Source organism: Anser brachyrhynchus, assembly GCF_964034855.1.
Source record: "Anser brachyrhynchus genome assembly, chromosome: 11".
In the NCBI taxonomy this organism is placed as follows: Eukaryota; Metazoa; Chordata; class Aves; order Anseriformes; family Anatidae; genus Anser; species Anser brachyrhynchus.
The window spans coordinates 1,799,639-1,820,854 of record NC_137706.1 but is presented as its reverse complement, the minus strand read 5'-3'; the positions used below and the strand labels follow the sequence as shown (position 1 = coordinate 1,820,854).

Sequence of the window (21,216 nt, the reverse complement as noted above, 5' to 3'; positions counted from 1 at the left end):
TCTGGCTGTGTCCTCTGGGCAATGATATTGTATAAATTTTACTTTGGTTAGCACTAAACAAAATTACTAAGCATGGAGAGGTTCTGATTCCATCAAACAGTGTCTCTGTTGGTTAATTATAGGGTGGAGTGGCCAAAGGGAGATAAATAAATAAGATTTGTATCGATAAGTTAGTATGATTTCATGAAGATAAATAATAAACCATTAATACTATAAAGTGAGGTTGCAGATTTTATTGGAAACCACGAAGTTCAAATGAGTTTAATCTATGCTGATACGTTTGTAGGCAGTTTGACTATTTTGCTTGTCTCTTAAGTGAATTTTTTCATTACTCAAGGTTAAAATAAAAAATAAAAAAAAAGGAACAAAAGTAGTTTGGGCTGCATTCTTTGAAAAACAGTTCCTTAATCCCTTTTTGAGTTTTCAGGTCATGTTTTAGTCAGCAAAACAAATATGCTGCTCAGTGTTGTAGGCAATGATAACACCAGGGTAAACACAGGAAATGCTTTTATTAATATGATCTAAGCATTTAATTGCCTTCCTTGTAGTTTAATCTTATCTTTACACATTGAAGCAGTGCATATTGTACACTTCTGATCCTCGAAGGACAGCTTTTCATATGGCATTGTAGAATAAGACATTATCACCAGAAACCTGACAGACCTGTAATGTTGCTTGTCAGCTAAGGGGCTAGAAAGTTTGTTATAATTATGGAGAAGATGTTCAAAAGACCATAGTTTGCAAAAGGCAATGCTGAATGCCATTTTATAATTAAAGAGAAGGAGTGAAGTCAAGATGTGCCATGAATGCTGTGTTGCTATGAGAAAGGAAGTGTCAGAATTCAATAAGCCCCAAAGCAGAGAGCTCAGTCTCCCGATGATACATTTACAGTCAGCTTAAAATTAAAGAAACAAAGCTTTAAATTCTGAGTGATGAAAGGACTGTAATTAAGAAGCTTAAACTCCCCATTTTTGGAGCCACATTTAGGATAAATTGTGATAAATATATTGTGATAAACCAATTATATAGAGCAACAGTTCTCATGTTCTTCAATTTAAACTTTCCTCTTTAGATTACAACCATATCTCTATTTATATGTTTATGTGCAAACAAATAAATATAAACTGAACTAAAAAAGGGAGCTTGACACACTTTATTTTTTTATTAAATATGAGTATCACCACCATGGGCTTTTTATCATTCAAATCAGCATTGTGTTAAGTTAAATTTATTCCTCAATTTAATTACATAAAAGCCACAAATAATAAATTATTATTTTTATTGCTCATGAACTGGGAGGAAGATGTGGGTTGTATATGGTATGGGTCTGGAAGTACCATTATTCCCCTGTAACTCTTGAGCACATCCATCATAAAGCCACTTACACTGGTATTATTGTTGTATAATTTAAGTAATTCTTCCCTGGAGTTTCCCTTCCTTTTCTTTGGTCCCAATAATGTATTTACAGAGAGTCACTTTTTTTTTTTATACCATCTATTTTAATTTTCTCTTTTAGGGTAGGTCATACAATACTTTGAGACACTTTCTCTGTTTCAGTTTTGGATTAAGGTTCTCTTGCTTGAATGTGAGTAGCCAACATTGCAGACAATCTAGTATTTCAGATCTTGTTTCGTCTATGAATGGTATGATGATCTCATTCTCTTTCTATTTGTATAGGGAATATATTTCTTTATATATTCTAAGACTGTGTTTGAACTTTTCATAGTAGCACCATACTAATGCCTAAATAGTCCTTTTGAAAGCCTGGAGTGAGAATCTCCCATAATTACAGAATCCATTCCCTTAACAAAGAATCTACTGGGAATATCTGTTATCCATGTGATCAATTTCCATAAATATTGCCAGCATTTTTTCCCATTTTTCCTTTATGCATTTTTATTACTTTTTTTTTTTAACCTTCTTTTAAAATGTGCTATAAAGCACAGTATACAGTAGAGGTCCCAGAACAATACACGAAAGAATAGAGTATGCATAAATTATCACTCTGCCAATAGGCTGTACAGCTTGCCTAGGCATGTGCTATTATTTAGGCTGCTAAAGCCAAGAAGTCAGACTAAGTCGTTACACCCCTATATAAACTCTTTCAAAAGACTGTTCTGTTTTCAATCTGCATGCCAAATGGAAATTAATAGGTAAAATGAATAGAACTACACACATAAGTGTCCTGGTTTCAGCTAGGATAGAGTTAATTTCCCTCCTAGTAGCTGGTAGGGTGCTATATTTTGAATTAGGATGAGAAGAGTGCTGATAACATGCTGATGTTTTCATTGTTGCAGAGCAGTGCTTACACTAAGCCAAGGATTTTCCAGCTTCTCGCTCTGTCCTGCCAGCGAGCAGGCTGGGGGTGCAGCAGGAGCTGGGAGGGGACAGATCCAGGACAGCTGACCCAAACTGGCCAAAGGGGTATTCCATACCATCTGACCTCATGCTAAACAATATATAGGGGTGGCTGGCTGGGGTGGGGGGGCTGGGTGCTCAGGGATAGGCTGGGCATCGGTCAGCGGGTGGTGAGCAATTGCATTGTGCATCACTTGTTTCATACACATTATTAGTAGTAGTACTATCATTATTATTATTATTGTTATTATCATTTTCCTGTCTTAATAAACTGTCTTTATCTCAACCCACAGGCTTCACTTTCCCATTTCTCTCCCCCATCCCAGAGAGGGAGGGGGGAGGGTGAGCGAACGGCTGTGTGGTGTTTAGCTGCCGACCGGGTTAAACCACAACAACAAGCCAAAAATTAAAGTGTCATTATGCAGAAAAATAGTTAAATAAATGAAAATTCTATCCCTCCTTCAAATTTTGAAATAACATATAAATATTCATTTCGAATATTGTGAGCAAATTTCTTTCAAAACAATGCTTTTCCCAGCCCTCGAAGGGCAAATTTGGGGGATGTCTTAGAAATACGGTACTAGGCAGCTAAAAACAATCCTTTGATAGATTATGTATTTAATTATGTATGTCTTGGCCTATTCATCCATAATTTTCTTGGAAAAACAGAATTGTATCGCACATTTGTTTTAACTAAAATCTGCTACAGGCCAATATCCTAAATTTAGACTGCTAACATAGGAAATTTTGACCCTGTATAACAAATTCATTTGATATAACAAACTTACATTGTCTTAGTACTAGAGCATGTCAGAGAAATTTCTACGAGGCTTCTGATATATGGCACTAAATTAAATAGGGAATCTTGTTTAAACCTTTTGCTATTTTCAACAAGATGTTGAGAACTGGGATCTTTTCCATCTTGAATTTTCCGGGGTTTATAGGCTTTAAAAGTAAATATAATCAAGTGCACAGATATCATTAAATATTACTCTGTTTCCCTGTAGCTGTTGAAACTGGCAATGAGTTTACTCATGTCATTTGTAAGACCAACAGTTTATCAGTGTACATCAAGCAATTGTGTGCAAGGTGTTCTACATTACATTTTATCAACAGATCTGCAAATGGACTTCCATCAACTTTTGTAAAAGCTATCCATATGAAAGAATGCAATTTACGTATCATATAGGCATGCCTTAACTTTTTCAAGGCAGGAATCCTCTTTCTCCTTTCTCAGTTTCACATGAGTGTGGCACTGCTGCTTTTAGTGGAATCACTTCTGATTTACAGTGGTTGAAGCCAGGCTTTAGGGTAGAATAATTGATTTGGTAACAATGTTAAACAATAAGCATCTGCTCCAGTCCATTCTGTGTAGATTTATATATGATAAGGGTGAGTGACTGGGAAAGGTGACGATAGTATTAATATTATGGTGTGTATTTTTCTATATGCCTTGTGTTTGGTTTTTGAACTTGAGGGGTCTACTGGGAAATCTACAAACTCTTACCAATTACTCTAACAATAAATTCGTCAAGACACAGCTCTTGTAATACTTTGTGCTTGGTTTTGATTCAAGTATTTTGACTTTACTGAAATGAACCTAGAAATGTCTCTCCACTGGGGAATACAAAGGCAAAAAGAACAACATAATAAAGAAGTCATGAAGAAAGCTTTGTGAAGAGCCAAGTGATTCAAGAAACAGACAGGTGGAACGTTTCTCATTTCCTGCTGTCCTATCTCAATATACTTCAACAAGTGAACCGTATTTTACCATCAACATCTTCCATACAACTACAGCAGTGTTTGCTCTGATCAGTGATCCTTTGCCTTTTACTGAGCTGAGCATAAAGGATTTTGAAAAACGGGGTGGGGGAAAGAAAAGCTAAGGATTTTGTCAGCGACAAATCTTTGTAAAATACTGCAGCTCAGAGCTAGCTGGATTATTGGAAATGTCTGTCTGCTTTTATCTTCTTTTTATACCATTTGATGGAATGTAAAGAAATGATGTTAAGAATGAAATAGGGATAATAAAATTTCTAAGAGAAGCTATAGATATTTCTTCTCTTCTGAATTTTTAGAATGAAAAGCTTTGTATGCTTTCACATTATTAATTCAATTTAATTGTATTAATGCAGTTGTAAGGTATCAATTCCTTGTATTCTCTCCCCTAGTTTACATCACAGCCTTGTTTGAAAACCTGGATATCTTAATTTAACAGACATGACACTTATACAGGAATTACTCTGCTTAACGAAATCATTGTCTGCACTCATTCAATTTCTGTGAAGAAATCTTAAGTTTTGACTGATGATCTGAATAACTCTATGGATGCATAGATCACATCTCATTTCATTTATTTATTTATTTATTTATTTATTGTGTGTGGTCTATTGCAACTTAGCTTCTTGGAGAAAGGACTTTCTGCTCTACCTCATCCACATGGCCCATCTTTGGAGAACTGCATAATAACAGCTCTGATTTCTTTAATGGGAACTGTAGTTACCTTGTGTGCTTTTGATGTTAATAGCAGAACTGCATGCAGTAGTTTGATTTTTTGATTATTCGTACTATGTTGTCAATTGTCTTGTGTTCATCTTATTCATTAGTTCTAACAGATAGGCCTTGTCAGGCTAGTGTTCTGCTGGCTTTCCCAGACAAGTTATCTTTCTTTGTGAGAAATTCTGCCAACGGGGTTTTCAGTAATACAATATTTGTCCAGGGTTCCTGATAATCTTGCAGCCTGGTCTACACTGTTTTTCTGTGGCTATAGGTTAGGGAAAGTCTGGAAACCTCGGAGCTGTCCAGTTACCGCTCAAATGTCTTCTATTTTTCTTGGTAAGTAGTTGGTGTGCTCTGAGCATGTCCTGCAGACCTATCATCCACTGTGGTGTGAGTACACGCAGCAAAGCTCTTATTCTTGTGGTGAAGCGAGCTAACCCTGTAGTTTACCTGTGCTGCATATGCATGGCATTCTGGAATGTCCTAGATTCACAGGTTTCACTGAAGATATACTGCATAGTGCATGAGCAGGAATCCTTGAGTTATTTTATAAACAGTAATTTTAGGTTCTGACGTGCTTTGAATTGAAGACTCTTGTAGCATATAAAGCTCATGACTTGCTGGATCCTGTAGTATTCAGCTGTATGGGAGAAGAGAACACTCAGGTTTGCTGTTAGTGTATCTAATGTTATTTTATGCCTGTAGATACATGATTTTATTTTCTATCAGCATACTCTCATTTTTAGTCTTTAAAATGAAATAAGAATATACTGGCAAAAACTTAAGATTTCTCTATCCACAAACATGACTGTATGTCTATAGGTAAGTTGGCCAGGTAAGAAATATATTTTAAAAAACAACAACCTTAATTGAAAAGACAATACTGTCAGGAGTCTCTAGCATAGCAAAGGTCACAAAACTAAGAAGAAATCTATGTCCCTAGTGAAAAATGATTCTGATCACAAACCTATTAAGTGCAGCTCAGTATCATTTGGAAGTGCCATCAGACTGCTTTTTGTAAACAGTTCAAGCACTGAGCTCTCAAGGAGATAAAATTCTCTGTTCTATGCATGCCATCTACACATCAGGTTAAGGTCACTTGAAAGACTGCACCAGGGGACATTGCATTGTGGCTCAGTGTACAGAGAGCTGACCTATTGATAAGCAGGGGAATTTGACTTATAGACAAGCCATTCTGTGGTAGTACAAATATTTACTTGGAAGTAGAAAACAAAACAATACGTGCAGACTGAGCTTTCATTTCTTTTGGGACTTGCTTCTTGTCTTTTGTAAAACTCCATTAAAAGCTTTTCTTCCATGGAGTGTTTGGATGATGCAGTGGATAAGTCAGATCTGAGTGTGCTTCTAACAACTTAAAAAAATTATTCTGTCTGATAGCTGAGAATTGTTACAGTGATAGTGAGGTACAGTTAGTGTTGTGACAAACCTACAGTTCATCTGCAGTGGATGTAAATAAATACACTCAGGGAGCCATTATTTTTTTATGTATGTATTGTAAGAGGTACACTTTGCTATCCAGCAGTGTGTGGTGTGGAAAGATAACAAATCACTGCCAGTGGATACCTGTGATCTGTTTTTCATGTGGGCACACATAAAGTGTAGGTACCCAATGGCCTTGTAGCTCAGACAAATAATACTTCATTCTAGTATGTTCTGCAGTATTACATCGGTGACTTTGAGTATAGTTACATATTTTAGTCTTGGCCTATTTCTGAAAAAGTATCTCAGTTTTGTATCATTTTGTATTTTTTATTATTACGAATTTAATTTTTTAAATATTTTTTCAAATGAGATATAAATACATATAAATATTAAAGCTGTTTTTTTTTTCTTAATTCCCTTGAGCCGTATACTTTCCCCAAATCTGCTACCCTGAGGCAGCATTTTACTAATAAGCTATAATGGTTCTATACCTATCAGTGCAATCATTTGTCTTCAAGATCAAGTAGAGCTCCTTTCTTCAAAGTAGCACATACTGGAAATAAATTACCCATCTCTGTTGTGCCTTGTGTGACATCTATCAAGAAGTTTCTATTGGATCAGTCTAAATTTAGTATATAGTATCCGACCTACAGACTTGTAAGATCTATACTGTGAAATCGGTGACATTTCTTTTCGTATCCCTCCAATTTGCTCTATCACTTTTTTCCTTCCGTTTGTACTTGAAAAAAATAGGATATTATAGAACTGGAAAGATAAAGTAAATTCCCTGACAGATACGTAATTATTTTACGCAGGGTGGTTGTGTGTGTGGTGGTTTATATTTTGGGGCTGGGGGGTGTGTGTCTTTCTCGTGCTTTTTCTCGTTCTCTTGCTTCTCACAATGATTTTGATGAAGATAGTAATTTTAGACAACACTAAAAAGTCTATAAATTGTTCCAAAGCCAAATCTTGTTGTAAATGAGCTCATAAAAAGTCGCGAGCTTTGTAGATTATTTCTGTCCTTAGATGTTTGGCTTAATGTCTTTTTTCCAATAAACCATTGCTTGTGCCTCTGGAGTTCCCATAGAGGAAAGAAAGCACTGAATTTTAAGCACTAAACTATTTTTTTTCATTTTAACCTGCAATGCTAATGGCAATTTTCAAAGTTTGGTTCCAGTTAAAACTGAAGCAGAAAGAAAAAGTTATGTCAGTACTGAAGCCTGCTGTCTTTGAGGTGAAAAAACATTCTTTGACCTGGACCTTTGTGTTCACTTTCTGGTTGCTCCCAAGTTACCTCAGAAAAAAGAGGGCAGGCAGAAGGACTCTGCCACATGAATTGATTTAAGAGCAGCAGCTTCTCTGGGATGTTTCCACACATGTCCTAAAACCATGGGGGTCTAGGAAGTGTTAAACCTGCTACATGTGTATGGGATTACTTCAGTGCAGGACGTATCAGAAGTCAGTCTGTGTGGTAGAGCAGGGCTGCAGTTTATGACTAAGCCTGGCTGCTTATATATCCTTTGTGCTTCTGTTGGTATATATGTAGATTTACCAGAGTAATGACTTTTGTATCTGGTTTATTATCATTTGTCACCTCAGATTTCTTACCTTGCTTTCATTCAACCAGCTGTTCTTGCCATAACACAGTTCAGTGTGAATTATTTTAGGCTTTTGTTTCTTCAAATGCTTTTGAGCCTCAACTGCTATATCCATAAGATGTTTTACTAACCCGGTACCACAAATTTGGACTGTCTTATGCTTCTTGAAGACGCATATACAATAGCAGGTCTGTAATGGATAATGGTTGAACTTGTTATCGTGACCTGTTACAAAAAGAATACCTGTTTCTTTGCTTTTTGAAATGAAGATAAACCAGTTCTTAATTCACAGTGGTATTCTAGACATTGTAAGCAAGACATTAAAATTTGTTGGGTTACTTTGTTTTGTTTGGGTCTAGAGGATGCTGAAGATGAAGCAGAGGTAAGTAGTTCTAAGATCTACTGCCTGCTATTCCATTCTGTCCTGTGAGAATACATTTTGGTAGCAAACACACCCTCATCTGTCATACAATGTGCACTGAATAGAAGACCGGCAATTTTCCTATACATCTCACCTCAGGTTTTCCTAGTGCTTTGTAGATGATGGGTGATCCTTGTAGAAGAACTGTGAAAGAGAAAGTCAAAGGTACCATTAGTCAACTTCCAAGTGGGAAAACAGGGTCCTGGGGCAACTGATGCTGCAGCTGTACGTTCCAGCTAAAGCTACTTGCTGGGATTTATTTTTATTTTTATTTTTATTTTTATTTTTATTTTTATTTTTATTTTTATTTTTGCTGTTGTTCAAGGAAACACTGATTTTCCATTCACTTTGACTTTTTTTCTTGAGGGTTGGGGAAACAGGAAAAAAAAAGGAATGAAAAGCTAATTGAAAGGAAACAAACCACCCAAATTGCAAAGTTTCCTTCTGGGACTCTTCTGGGAATGAAATATGTTTGAGGCATCTCAGGAGTGGGAGGAATAAAAGGGTCCTTTAAAGTCCAGTTCCAAAGTAATTTTATTTATTTATTTATTAGATCTTCTGGTAGATCAGCATTATACCAACAAACTGTTCTCCAAAGAGTGCGATGGAGTATGCCTCTCCAGAGACATCCAGGAGTTCCTACCCAAGCCTGCATTGCAGGGGCTACAATCCCAGACAATGTGCTTTGCTGAAGATTAGGTTTGGTTGCTCAGTAAATAGAGATTGCTCAAGTGAAAGGAAAGTAGATTTATCCTGTGTGCCCAGTAGACTGAGACCAACTTGACACACTGGTATATCTTTATACTGGATCAGGGTCCTTTTCTGATTCTTTCCTTGTTTCTTCCTATATGAGGTATTGGAGAGGTAACTGAACAAAAGCAGATGTCTGAATATGTTATAAAAGACGTGCCCTGTTTAAAAAAAACACACACGCACACAAAAAAACACTTTGCATGTTCTCTTTCTTGTTGTCCAAATTCCGAGAGCTTTGGGAAATCTGCAGTTAGTGAACTCTTCACACGTTAAATGCTAATTTTAATATGCATGTCATGTTTGAGAAATGTCAGCAGAAAAGACTGAATAATACTTGTTGCGTATTCATCTGAAGTACATAACTGCTCCAGCTGACATGTATGAATGCACTTTCATTATCGTGTCAAGAGGACACTTTGTGCTTGCAAATGAACAATGTTTGGGGTTGGCAATAAAATGGGAAGCACTTGCTTAAATAAAGTTTATTACAGCTTTTTAGAAAAACTTAATTATGAAGTGTTCATACTGGATGAGAACACTTTCTGAAGTGTTAACTTTAATACGGAAATAGAGTTACGGTTTAAAGAGGAAGACATCATGGCATTCAGGGTTTACTAAACTGAACACAATATTAATGTGAAATAATGCTATTTTATTTGCTTGTCCAAACAATACTCAGTGGGTATGTGAGCTAGTCCTGCAACCTGTCCTAGGACTGGCAACCTTCTATTCTTTCTGAAATCAGTCCACTTGTTTGAATGAATATTTAAATGTAGAGATCTGATCTGAGAGTTCAAGGTGAAGTGTTCAATGCTGCAGTTAAATCAGTCTGGGAGCTAATGGCAAAACCAATAATACTAACTTTTGCTGTGGATATGTGGATAATATTCCCCGTTCAAAATAAATAAATAAATAAATAAATAAATAAAGATGAAATTAGTGGTACTACAAGCTTCATTCAGGATCCGTATTTTATAGACAGGGAAACTGAGGAAGGGAGAATAAGGCGAGGACTGTTGCACATAGATTTTCATGACAAACTCTGCAAACTTCTGGCATTCACTGGTGCTAATTGACTTTTGGCCTCTTTGGCTTTCTGCAGAAATGATTCATTACAGAGAATTAAATAGGATTTTTTATATGTCTAAACATAGGTATTCAGCTTGCATGGGTACTCACTTGGAAGCCACTTCCAAAACCTCTGGAAGTTCCAAGGCATCAAAGCTGGTAGTCAAATCTATGAGCTACCACCTTTGTGCCTGGCACATTTATTATATGGAACACATGAGTTAGGTTATGAATTGACTCATGTATTGCCCTTGGTTTATATCAAGGACTGGTGGGTTATGGGTTGCAATCTCTGGAGAAACACTGGATGAGTCTCTTTGTAATCTGTTAATACCACCTCTGCTGTAGAGTTAAGTAGCAGAGGGAAATGTAGGATGTGAAGTACCAGCTGGGTGAAGCAAGTAGGAGAGCTGCTGGAAGGTGTAGTCTCAGCTGGTGGTGGACATAGCAGTCAGCAGCAGCTGGCATAACCTGGAGATACACCCGTTTTGGGGCTGGAGGCAGAGTTTAGCACGGGAAGCTGGGAAATGTATTCATTCATCACCTCCACGAGACAACCTCTGCCAGCAAGGCTGTCATGGAGCCTCTGGCATCGAATGAAAGCTGAAGCCCTGAGGGAGCACAGATGGCAGTATTATTTTTCAGTGTGATGAATTCCCTCTTGCAGGTACTTTTTGCATTATGCCATGCTAGAAAGAATGAATCTGATCTATACTGCATTCAGGAGTTAATAGGAAGTTTAATTATTTTTGTGATTATTCAGTATTTCTATCACTATGTAAAGATAAGCTACTGCTCTTTAAAGAATTCTCTCCAAATCAGAGCTTCTCAGTTCCACATTTTCCTTTGTTCTTTAAGAGATTTTCAGAAATTTCAGCCATGCTGCTGTGCTTAAAAGGCTAGTGATTGTCTCAGCAGCAAGGCGGATTTTGCACAAAGTAAATAATAATTCAAGTCCTATGAAAGCTTCACTGTCCATTTATAGAGAGAGTTCAGATGTATTGCCCTAGAAGCTCCTGTATTTTTGTCTGCGTTTTAAAAATGTAGTAATGTTCACATTTCTCCTACTTGTCTCTAGATGGTTAATGCCTGTTCTTTGTGTGTTCTTTTTTGTTTTTGAGGAAATAAGAACAATAAAATAAAACCATTTAAAAAGTCTTTCCTGCTCTTTGGGACAGGAACTTCTCAATGAAATCTTGTCTGCTCTACACCTACCCTCTAATGTGTTTTTGTTTTTTTTTTTCTGTTTGATAACCTCTTGAAAATTTAGAAATGCTTCAATAAGTCTTTTCTAGCAGTCCTCATAGCTGCAAAGTGGCACTTGCATGAGTGCTGCCATTCAGTGAGAATTCTCGTAAGAGAAGATTTCTTGTGATGTCCACAGAATCACATATCTTCAAAAAGGCCTTACAGCTACAGGGTATTCAGGAGTTTTAGAAAGGTGAGATGCAGATGGCTCTATGGGAACACCTGCTCATTTCCAAGATGTTAATATAGCAAAGGAGAATTCTGGTTCCTGTCTGTATTTCTTTACATCTGCTGTCACTTTCTGTCATGCCAAAACATCACTCTAGTGAGACAACTGATGGTAGCCAATCAGGAAAACTTATTAAAAATAACTCTAAAAAATTAATTTTCTTTTTTTCTTTTTTTTTCTTTCATACTTAATTACCAGTGCAACTAAAGAGAGGCAATCTTCTCATAGTGCTAATTTTATTTCCCTTGCTGATGCTAAGCAGTAGATGCAGAGATAGAAAATATAATAATCCCCTTAATGAAAGTTGGGGCTTATTACTAAACATTACATGTTTTCCAAGATTATGTAGTAAGTGTCTAATTTCAACTGGTATGTAGCAGTGGAGTGCTCCCTCCATTCTTACTTGCATTATATATGTGCACTACATTGTCCCTGAGATCTCACATAGTTTTTGTGCTATGCATTTCAAGTGCTATAATGAGAGGCATTGTTGGAGCCACACATAGCTCTTAGTATTATTGGTATTTTTGGTTTAAATAATATAGTGCTGCTTTTTGGTTTTGTGTGCATTGCCAACTATTCCATGTTAATTTAAATCAAAGTAAAAGAGTCATCAGGACAGGCCTGTATTGGTGCAGCAGTACGGTAAGGCCAAGAAACTTGCAAAAAAAAATAAAAAAAATCTGTTGAGCTCATAATGTTTTCTACAGTCTGAAAGGAGAGTAACCTCCCCAGCCCCAAGGTCCTGTTTCAAACTGCTGGACCACTTTTTTTGTTGTTTTGTTTTGTTTTGTTTTGTTTTGTTTGTTGTGTAGTGTGGTGGTGTAAACTCTGTTTGTTCAGTTGATGTGACTCATCTTACTGGTCATGACACAATGAAAATACAATTGTTTCCAAAGACACAGGCACTGACATAACACAAACTAACCATTGCAGTTCCAAGTTGACAGTAAATTTGTATTAGCAGTCTGAAAGCATGTAAGCTAAAGAGTGCTTGTATCAGGTTTTACAATTAAATGATAGACAACTGAATTTTATTTTAAATCAGAAGAAGTTGCTTTTGTTTAGCATGGCGTGAATGTGCCCCAGATTATATTTTTAAAGACTTTTTCTTTGTTTGATATTGTTGTGGTTGTTTTTGTGTTGTTTTTGTTTGTCTTTGTCAGGAGCAGGTCAAACACATATTCTTGGCTCTAATGAGATAAGTAGTAATAATTCTATTGATTTAATTGAACTACAGATTTATTCATACTGTGTGGAGAATTCCTACAGTGGCAGAGAAGATTTATACTTTTTCAGTAGCTCTAAAATGCCTTTGGCTTATTACTTTTTTGGACACACCAAAGCACTGGAAAGAATGCGATGCAACACTTACTCATGTGACCTGGTTATGTTGAAATGTAATGTTATATTTCTTATCATAAAATAACAAAGTAGACTTGGAGATGAGAAGTTCATGTTTGCTTTACAGAGCAGTTGCACATTGAACCAAATAGCACTATATTCTGTGATTTTATTTGCAACAATAATGTGAATTCCAAACATTTAAGAACACAGGAGTCCTCTATGATCACCTAATCCATCATTCTCCAGCACCCTGTAGGGAGATTTCACCCAGCGGTGCTTGCAGCTGTCTCAGTGGTTTGACTAGAACATACCTGTTAGAGAAGGGCTAAGTTAAATCTTAAAATAAACTCATCTCATTCCTGGGTGAGGTAGACTAATGTCTAATTATCTTCTTGCGAAAATTTTGCTTCTTATTTTTAACCTCAACTCTGATGATTCTGTTTTCCCTCCATGTGGCTTTTTATGCTAACGTCTGTAGCTTTAGAAAGTATCACTGCAGACCCAAAAATTCAGTGTCTCTGATGTTTTAATTTCTATAATTCTCACTTTTTGAAATCATGACAGCAAATTACACTAGTAGCTTTAACATCAGACAAATGGCAGACAGTGGTGATTGTCTGGTCTTAAACCTTCATAGTATCTTTAGGAGCAACCATCTTTATATTCTGAGGGGAAAAAAGATCAGTTTCTATAAAAAGAATATTACACCATGTGTATTTGTACAAAAAGACACAACAGAATGTGAATATTTAGCCCCCACAAAATTTTGCTCTGCTATTGACAGAAAAGACTTAAGACTACTCCATCAGAAATACAAAAGTAATAGAGAAAGAATGGCTGCAACACTAGTTTATAAGCTTAATGACTATATGTGTGCTTAATTATTTCATTAGCCACTAATGTGCACTCTGCATTTGTGAAAAGAGTGAGATCCACGGATACGTTCTTTCACTTCCCACTAATGAAGGGAGGTTACATTTCTGTACAATTTAGTTAGTTTTCTGCATATAAATTCTTGTGGAAGATGAAAGGCATCACATATAATTCTGCATTGGCAGAAAAAGGAGAAGACAATGACAGTATTTTGCTTTGGGACAGAAGAAACTGGAAGCAGACAATTGCTACAGACATGTAAATAAATAATATGTTTAATTCACATGCAAGAATGCATAGGAAAGCATAAGTCGATCGTAGTTTATATGCTCTGTGGGCTTAATTATGAATTGATTAGGGGTTTGCAGAAGAGTTGGTCAATTTTTTATTCTTTTTAGTGTTATTTTAGATTGTTTTAATAAGTTCTGTCATAACAAAAGCAAATATGAAGATGTCGATCATAGCTCAGCTTTTTGCAAAATCAAATGTCTTCAGATGTGTCAAATGTGAATTCAGCGCGTTCCTATGGTTAATCTCACCATTGGGTAATGTTTTATATACACCTAAGGAGTGGGTGATAATTCTAAAGAAAGGATGATAATGGAAGTTTAAACCTGGCATAGAATAAATCATGTCCAAACAAGACTGCACTGAGAAAGGAGCCAGGTAACTGCTATAGTTTCTTCTTAATCTGCATTCAAATTCCAGTGGAAATTAGGATGAGGAGACTGTTTCATAGTTCTAGTGTCAATTATGGTCATTTTATCCCTAAGTATTTTGTGTCCGATAGTTACGCGGAGTTCATGGAAAGGTGGATATCTTGATTTTAAAATAGGCTGAAGATGTAGGATAAATATTTTCCTCTTTTTGTGTGTGTGTGTGTGTGAGGTATATTATTCAGGTGTTGTGATGGTAAGTTTTTGTTTGTCTGAAAAGTGAAAAAATAGAACATCTATATTTCTGTTCCATCAAAAATACAAAAACATTTTGGTTTCGGTTCAGTTTTTCACCACCAAGGCCCTAAAGGAAGTTACTGGTGTGAAAAATGTAGAATCTTCTGATGCTGATAAATTCTGAACTGACTAATCAAACTGACAAAATATTTTAATTCCATATATCAGTTCTAATGTTCTGGTCAGATATTTAGTAGTTTATCTGTAACCTCAGCTAACCTTGAATTTCATTCTGATATCATGCCACTGGAAGATGTCATCAGGGATGTAACATGGTGATAGTGATAAGTGAAAACTGAGCTATGGAATGTGGGCAGAGCACAGGAACAATGAGGAAAGTTTATTTATACAGTGCTTATTGAGAAATTCAAAGGTAAACAGTTAGGTATGTTAGGTAATGTTAGCTTCAGTAGTTGAATCAGAGAGAGGAGAAAAATGTTTTCCAGATTACAGCACTGGGTGAAAAGGAAAGCCAAGGAAGCACGTCTACATGGCTGGGAGAATGGATGTAAACAGGAAGTCTTCAGTGTCAGATTTGGTGGGTATCAGACTGCAGACCCCTAGTCTGAGGTGACAAGCAGGTAATGCTAGAGACATACAAGACTGAACAGAAGAGGACTGGTAGATGTAGAAAGATATGTTATTAATGTACTCGCTGTACTCTAAAACAACTCCTTGTGAGTACTGTATGGATTCCCCCTTTTTTTTTTTTTTTTTTTTCCTGTGCTGCCTCTCTTCAATAGACATATTTTGATTTGAAAGCATACTCACCTGATTTTCACCTGTTTTCACCAAGCTGGCCAAGGGTGTGTCATAATGTGACCCACTGCCAAATTAGAGGGGATCCTTTTTTCCCATGCCATAAAGTATCACCTGCTTTGAAGTTTGTATGGTGAGTTTGTATGCAGAGCCTTGAGCTCTTTTCTGGTTCCCTGGGCATAGTTATCAGTGGCAACAATTATCAGTGAGAATACAAAAATTCTTGATACTAAAGATGTTGTGCAGGAAACTAGAATTATATACTGCAGTTTCAAAGTCAAAGGAGATAAAGTTTTTAATTATTATTATTTTTCATTTTTTATTTTTATTTTTTCCCATTATGTTGCCAGTTTTTGTCACTGTCTCTATATAGTCCTTGTTAGAGGGGACACCTGGGACACTATGAAAAATGTAAAGGAACTTAGGACGTGTCTGAAATTGTGAATGTCCTCTACTCATGAAGATGATTTTAATGTCTAGTGAATTATTCCCACCACATCTTATCTTTTGGAAGATAAGGTGACAGTACAAGTCTGTGTTGAGTATTGTGAATTAGTAATTTAGAACGTATTTGTGTATGCTGACTAATAGCAAGCAGAAAGTTACTTTTCCAGCAAATTAGTTAAGAGAAACATCAGAGAGCTAAGGAGACAAGAAAGAAAACATGGAGAAAATTGAAAGGTGAATCTGAATGTTCTTTTGTGAGCACTAGCATTTTGTTGTATGTTGTATGGAAAACTGTATGCTATGGAGATGGAATGTTAGAATCGGCTCCATTTTAGGGCCAGTCCTCTTCAATGTCTTTATAAATGATTTGGATGTAGGACTAGAAGGTGTTTTGAGCAAATTTGCCGACAACTCCAAACGTGGAGGAGTTGTGGACTCGGATGAGGGTGGAAAGGCCTTGCAGAGAGATCTGGACAGACTGGAGAGCTGGGCGATCACCAACCACATGAAGTTTAACAAAGGCAAGTGCCAGGTCATGCACCTGGGACAGGGCAACCCTGGCTATCCATACAGACTGGGCAATGAGATGCTGGGGAGCAGCCCCGCAGAGAGGGCTCTGGGGGCTGTGGTTGACAGCAAGTTGAACATGAGCCAGCAGTGTGCCCTGTCAGCCAGGAAGGCCAACCATATCCTGGGGTGCATCAAGCATGGCATTGCTAGTCGGTCGAGGGAGGTGATTGTCCCACTCTACTCTGTGCTGGTGCGGCCTCACCTCGAGTACTGTGTGCAGCTCTGGGCACCACAGTACAAGAAGGACATTAAACTGTTGGAGAGTGTCCAGAGAGGGCGACAAAGATGGTGAAGGGCCTAGAGGGGAAGACATATGAGGAGCGGCTGAGGGCACTAGGCCTGTTCAGCCTGGAGAAGAGGAGGCTGAGGGGGGACCTCATCGCGGTCTACAACTTCCTTGCAAGGGGGAGTGGAGAGGCAGGTGACCTATTCACTGTAATCACCAGTGATAGGACCCACGGGAACGATGTTAAGCCGAGGCAGGGGAAGTTTAGGCTGGACATCAGGAAGAGGTTCTTCACCGAGAGGGTGGTCGCACACTGGAACAGGCTCCCCAGGGACGCAGTCACTGCACCAAGCCTGTCTGAATTTAAGAAGCTATTGGACTGTGCACTTAGTCACATAGTCTAAACTTTTGGGTAGACCTGTGCGGTGCCAGGAGTTGGACTAGATGATCCTTATGGGTCCCTTCCAACTCGGGATATTCTATGATTCTAATCCATGGTTATTATAGACAAATTATGAAGACTTTATTGTAAGGCAATTTTCTGTTTTAAAATATGCATCCTTTTGTATATAAAGGGAGTATGTCAAATGTTCGGTCACTTCCTGATTTGGAGTTTTAGGATAAAACATACTTTTTAAATAAACACTGATTCATCAGAGTAAAACAATTTTGTGAAAATTTATCAGAGATGTTGAACTTCTGTCTCAATGCAGATTACTTTCTGTCAGAAATCTGCATGGTTTTCTCAAGGTTTACTATAGAACCAAATGATCCAGGAATGTTCTTTGTCAGTGGGATAGAAACCACAAACAGCAGAAAACTCAAAATTAAAATAATTCCAGTATGTCTGAAATTGAAAGAATTACAGTTTATGGAAAAATTCAGAAAAGTCCATTTAATTTTCACCTAACATGAGAGTAAATTATGTTGCATTGAATAATGTGAATCAGAAAATCATAGGGGTCATAATTTTGAACTTTTGTTTACTTATATGCAGAAAAAATACCTCCTAACATCTAAACTCACCATTCCCTTAACATTGGTTCATGTGGTAATTTCTGTGGCATTTGGGCTGCTCAACTGTTCTCTGTTGACCTGGTTAGGATGGTGACTTCAATTTGGTATGTTGTATTTGTTACTTCTGTTTAGCTAGGATGTAATCACTACATGAACAAATCTCATCTAGTGACTTGAGACTAAGTTGCTTTTAGCTTCAACAAATAGAGAATAAATCTGTATCTCAGATTTCATTCATTCACTTTAGTTACTCTGTTCACCTGAATGCAGTACTGGTTTGCCAGATACTGAAGTAGTCTTCCGTTCTTGAGTCAAAAGCTGTTCAGCACATACATGCTGGACGTGGACATGGGTAGGAATTCTACACTTGTTCAGCCCTGAAGTCCCTGGGGTTAGAAAAACACTTAAACTTATTTGAAGTCAGATTTTTCCCCTGCTTCTGTGGGTAGAGATCCAGAACTGTTATTTCAAGCTCCCCTCAAATTTATCACCAAGTATGAGACCTCTCTCACTTCATGTGATTTCAGAATGAGGCTTCAAAGTGTATAGAGAGTTTTATTCAGTGCTATAAAGAATTTAATTTCTGGTGTCCCTTCCACAGTCAACAGTATTCCCTTGCTGTGTAGTCATAGCCATGCACTTGTTAATAATAATACTAGTGTCTGTAACTAAGTACAAAAAACAACTCGATAATGTCAAGTAAACTTGGCTTAGTCAGGATGTTTTATTGATAATAATGCATAATAGCACAAACCTGTTAATGTTTGACTCACATTGTTTCCTCTTTTCAGTACTGTGAAGATACTGTCCCGTGTTGCATGCATTTGCTTGAAAAGCATTTTGAAGTTCTAACTGTACAGTGATGTGTATCTGTACTAAGGCTTTTGTGGAAGAGACTGATTTGTTCTCACCAAATGAATGAACAATTATGTTCTCGAAAGAGGATTTGGGGAGAGATAAAGTATTAGACAAGGCTGGAAATAACACCTTGGAAGTGAAGGATACTGAATAACACACGTTGACTCCCAGAGTGTATTCCTTCATAATGATTTTGGCCATTACAATGAAATAGTCTATAAAGGGAATAAAAGGTTGTCAGTAAGGTATTTAAATGTCTGCTGCTGAACCTACAATACTTATATGTTACCTTTTAATGGTAAGTAAGATGCTTCAACTTAGGATGCAATTTCAAAACTGAAAAACGCTGTTCCTTTAGTGTTGTATATCAGCCTTAAAGTGAAGGTGGGTTTATATTCTCCCTAATGCACATTTATTCTCATCATAAAGTTAATCTTTTTTTTTTTTTTTTAATAAGACTAGCAATCATGGGAGAAATGAGCTAGTGCAGAGTTAAATTACTTCTTACGCCTAAAGTAGGCAGAAGATATTCTTGGATGAATGGCTCAGCATGATACATATTACAGATGACTAAGGTGTTGCATAATACAGTTCTTGGCTTTTGACTATGGAAAGAACTTTAGTCCTGTTTCTAGTAGCCTAACTGTCTGGAAAATAATTCAAGACTTTTTTGAATAATTTAGTTTTACTGGTAGTCTTTAAACTCCGACTGTCCCATTTCATATCATTGTAGAATATATTGGAATTTTCAGTAATAGTTGAAAACATGAATACAGTGGCTTTTTAGCTGAAGAATGTCTGGTGTTAACTTCTTTGATGATATGTGCAGTATACTGGAATTTAAGTACTGTCTTTTGATGTATACAACAATAAGGGATTAAATCCCCTTTTTTTTAACAAAGCCATCAATCTAAACTTTCTAAACTCATCACGTGGATGATTACAGACTTAAAGAAAAGAAACTATGGATTGCTTTCAGTGATCACTTGGATTCAATCATTTCAATAATTTAATTTTGTGGAAAGGTAGATAAAAAGACCAGTTTGTTCAACACAGATTTGCAGGCTTTCTCGATTATTGTTTCATGAAAGAATTGATTCTTCTTTTCTGAAACAGAATAAATTGTAATAAGGTAAAGAATCATAGAAGTGGTTGAATGATAATCCTTGAACAACCTATTTAATGCCTATTATGCAATTATTTTTATCTCATAGTAGATTATTTTAATTATTTTCACCCAGTCCATATGAGAATAACAAGAAATTTCTAGCTCAGCAGAAAGTAGTGGTATTGAAATATATGAGAAGCAATTAAAAGACTTAAGAAATGGAAGTATTTCAAGGAAAAGTCTGTATTGAAAGAAATTAGAGTGCTTATTAAAATTATTAAGATAATACTACTGTGGTTCATAGTTCAAAAAGTTGAATGTTTCCTGAAAGTGAAATATCCCTTCAAATTGCCAGTAGTGCACACTTAAGTGGAGAGGTCCACTTCACTTAGTGCTTTTTCATGTATCTGTGAAAAAAAATTAGTCAATTTCTGCAGTTTTTTGGGCATGTTGGTGTTTTCCTTGGAGAGGCAGGACAGAGTGCTCAAAACGGCAGAAAATTTAATACAGTGGCAAGACAAATAGATTACTTAAACAGTGAAGTTTCATAAAATGGGCTGTAGGCTGATAAGGTCTACAGCAAGCTTACATAGAAGTTGGCAATCACAGATATCAACAACTTTTGTATATATGTATAGAAATGTTCATTAAAAATAATGTTTTGAGAGACCAGGAAAACTAAGGCATTAGGAGCTGGAATATCTAAGATGTTGATTTTAATCTTTAGTGATTCTTAGTTCTGAATCACTTTCGGAAAAAGCTAAGCTGCAGATATAAAAGCTAAACTATAAATGTATAAATATATATATAAACAACAATTGACAGTACGATCTACAGTTTTCTGTTGATGTGAAACTTTGATTTTTATTATGAATTATAGAAAGATCAAATCCATGGTAGAACATAGTATTGACACAATTTTGGGTTCAGTAAGGGCTCCATGTATAAATAAGAGTAATAAGGAACTGAAACTTTATAGATAAGTAAATAATAGTAATAATCATATTGAATCACAGAATCATCTAGATTGGAAGAGACCTCCAAGATCACCTAGTCCAACCTCTGACCTAACACTAACAAGTCCTCCACTAAACCATATCATTAAAGGTCTACATCTAAACGTCTTTTAAAGACCTCCAGGGATGGTGACTCAACCACTTCCCTGGGCAGCCCATTCCAATGCCCAACAACCTTTTCAGTAAAGAAGTTCTTCCTAATATCCAACCTAAACCTCCCCTGGCGCAACTTTAGCCCATTCCCCCTCGTCCTGTCACCAGGCACATGGGAGAACAGACCAACCCCCACCTTGCTACAGTCTTGCTTAATGTACCTATAGAGAGCGATAAGGTCGCCCCTGAGCCTCCTCTTTTCCAGACTGAACAACCCCAGCTCCCTCAGCTGCTTCTCGTAAGACTTGTTCTCCAGACCCCTCACCAGCTTT

The 21,216-nt window shown here is 36.8% G+C and overlaps 1 protein-coding gene across 1 annotated transcript in view; it reads left to right on the top strand.

Annotated features, from left to right (window-relative positions):
• The first annotated feature begins 1,472 nt into the window (after positions 1-1,472).
• Positions 1,473-21,216, top strand: part of LOC308200795 (uncharacterized protein) — a 392,363-nt gene continuing 372,619 nt past the window's right edge. The window contains exon 1 of the mRNA XM_080607137.1: positions 1,473-17,913. Within this exon, the coding sequence (XP_080463263.1) occupies positions 17,897-17,913 (17 nt within the window). The 5' untranslated portion in view covers positions 1,473-17,896. The remainder of the gene's footprint in view (positions 17,914-21,216) is intronic.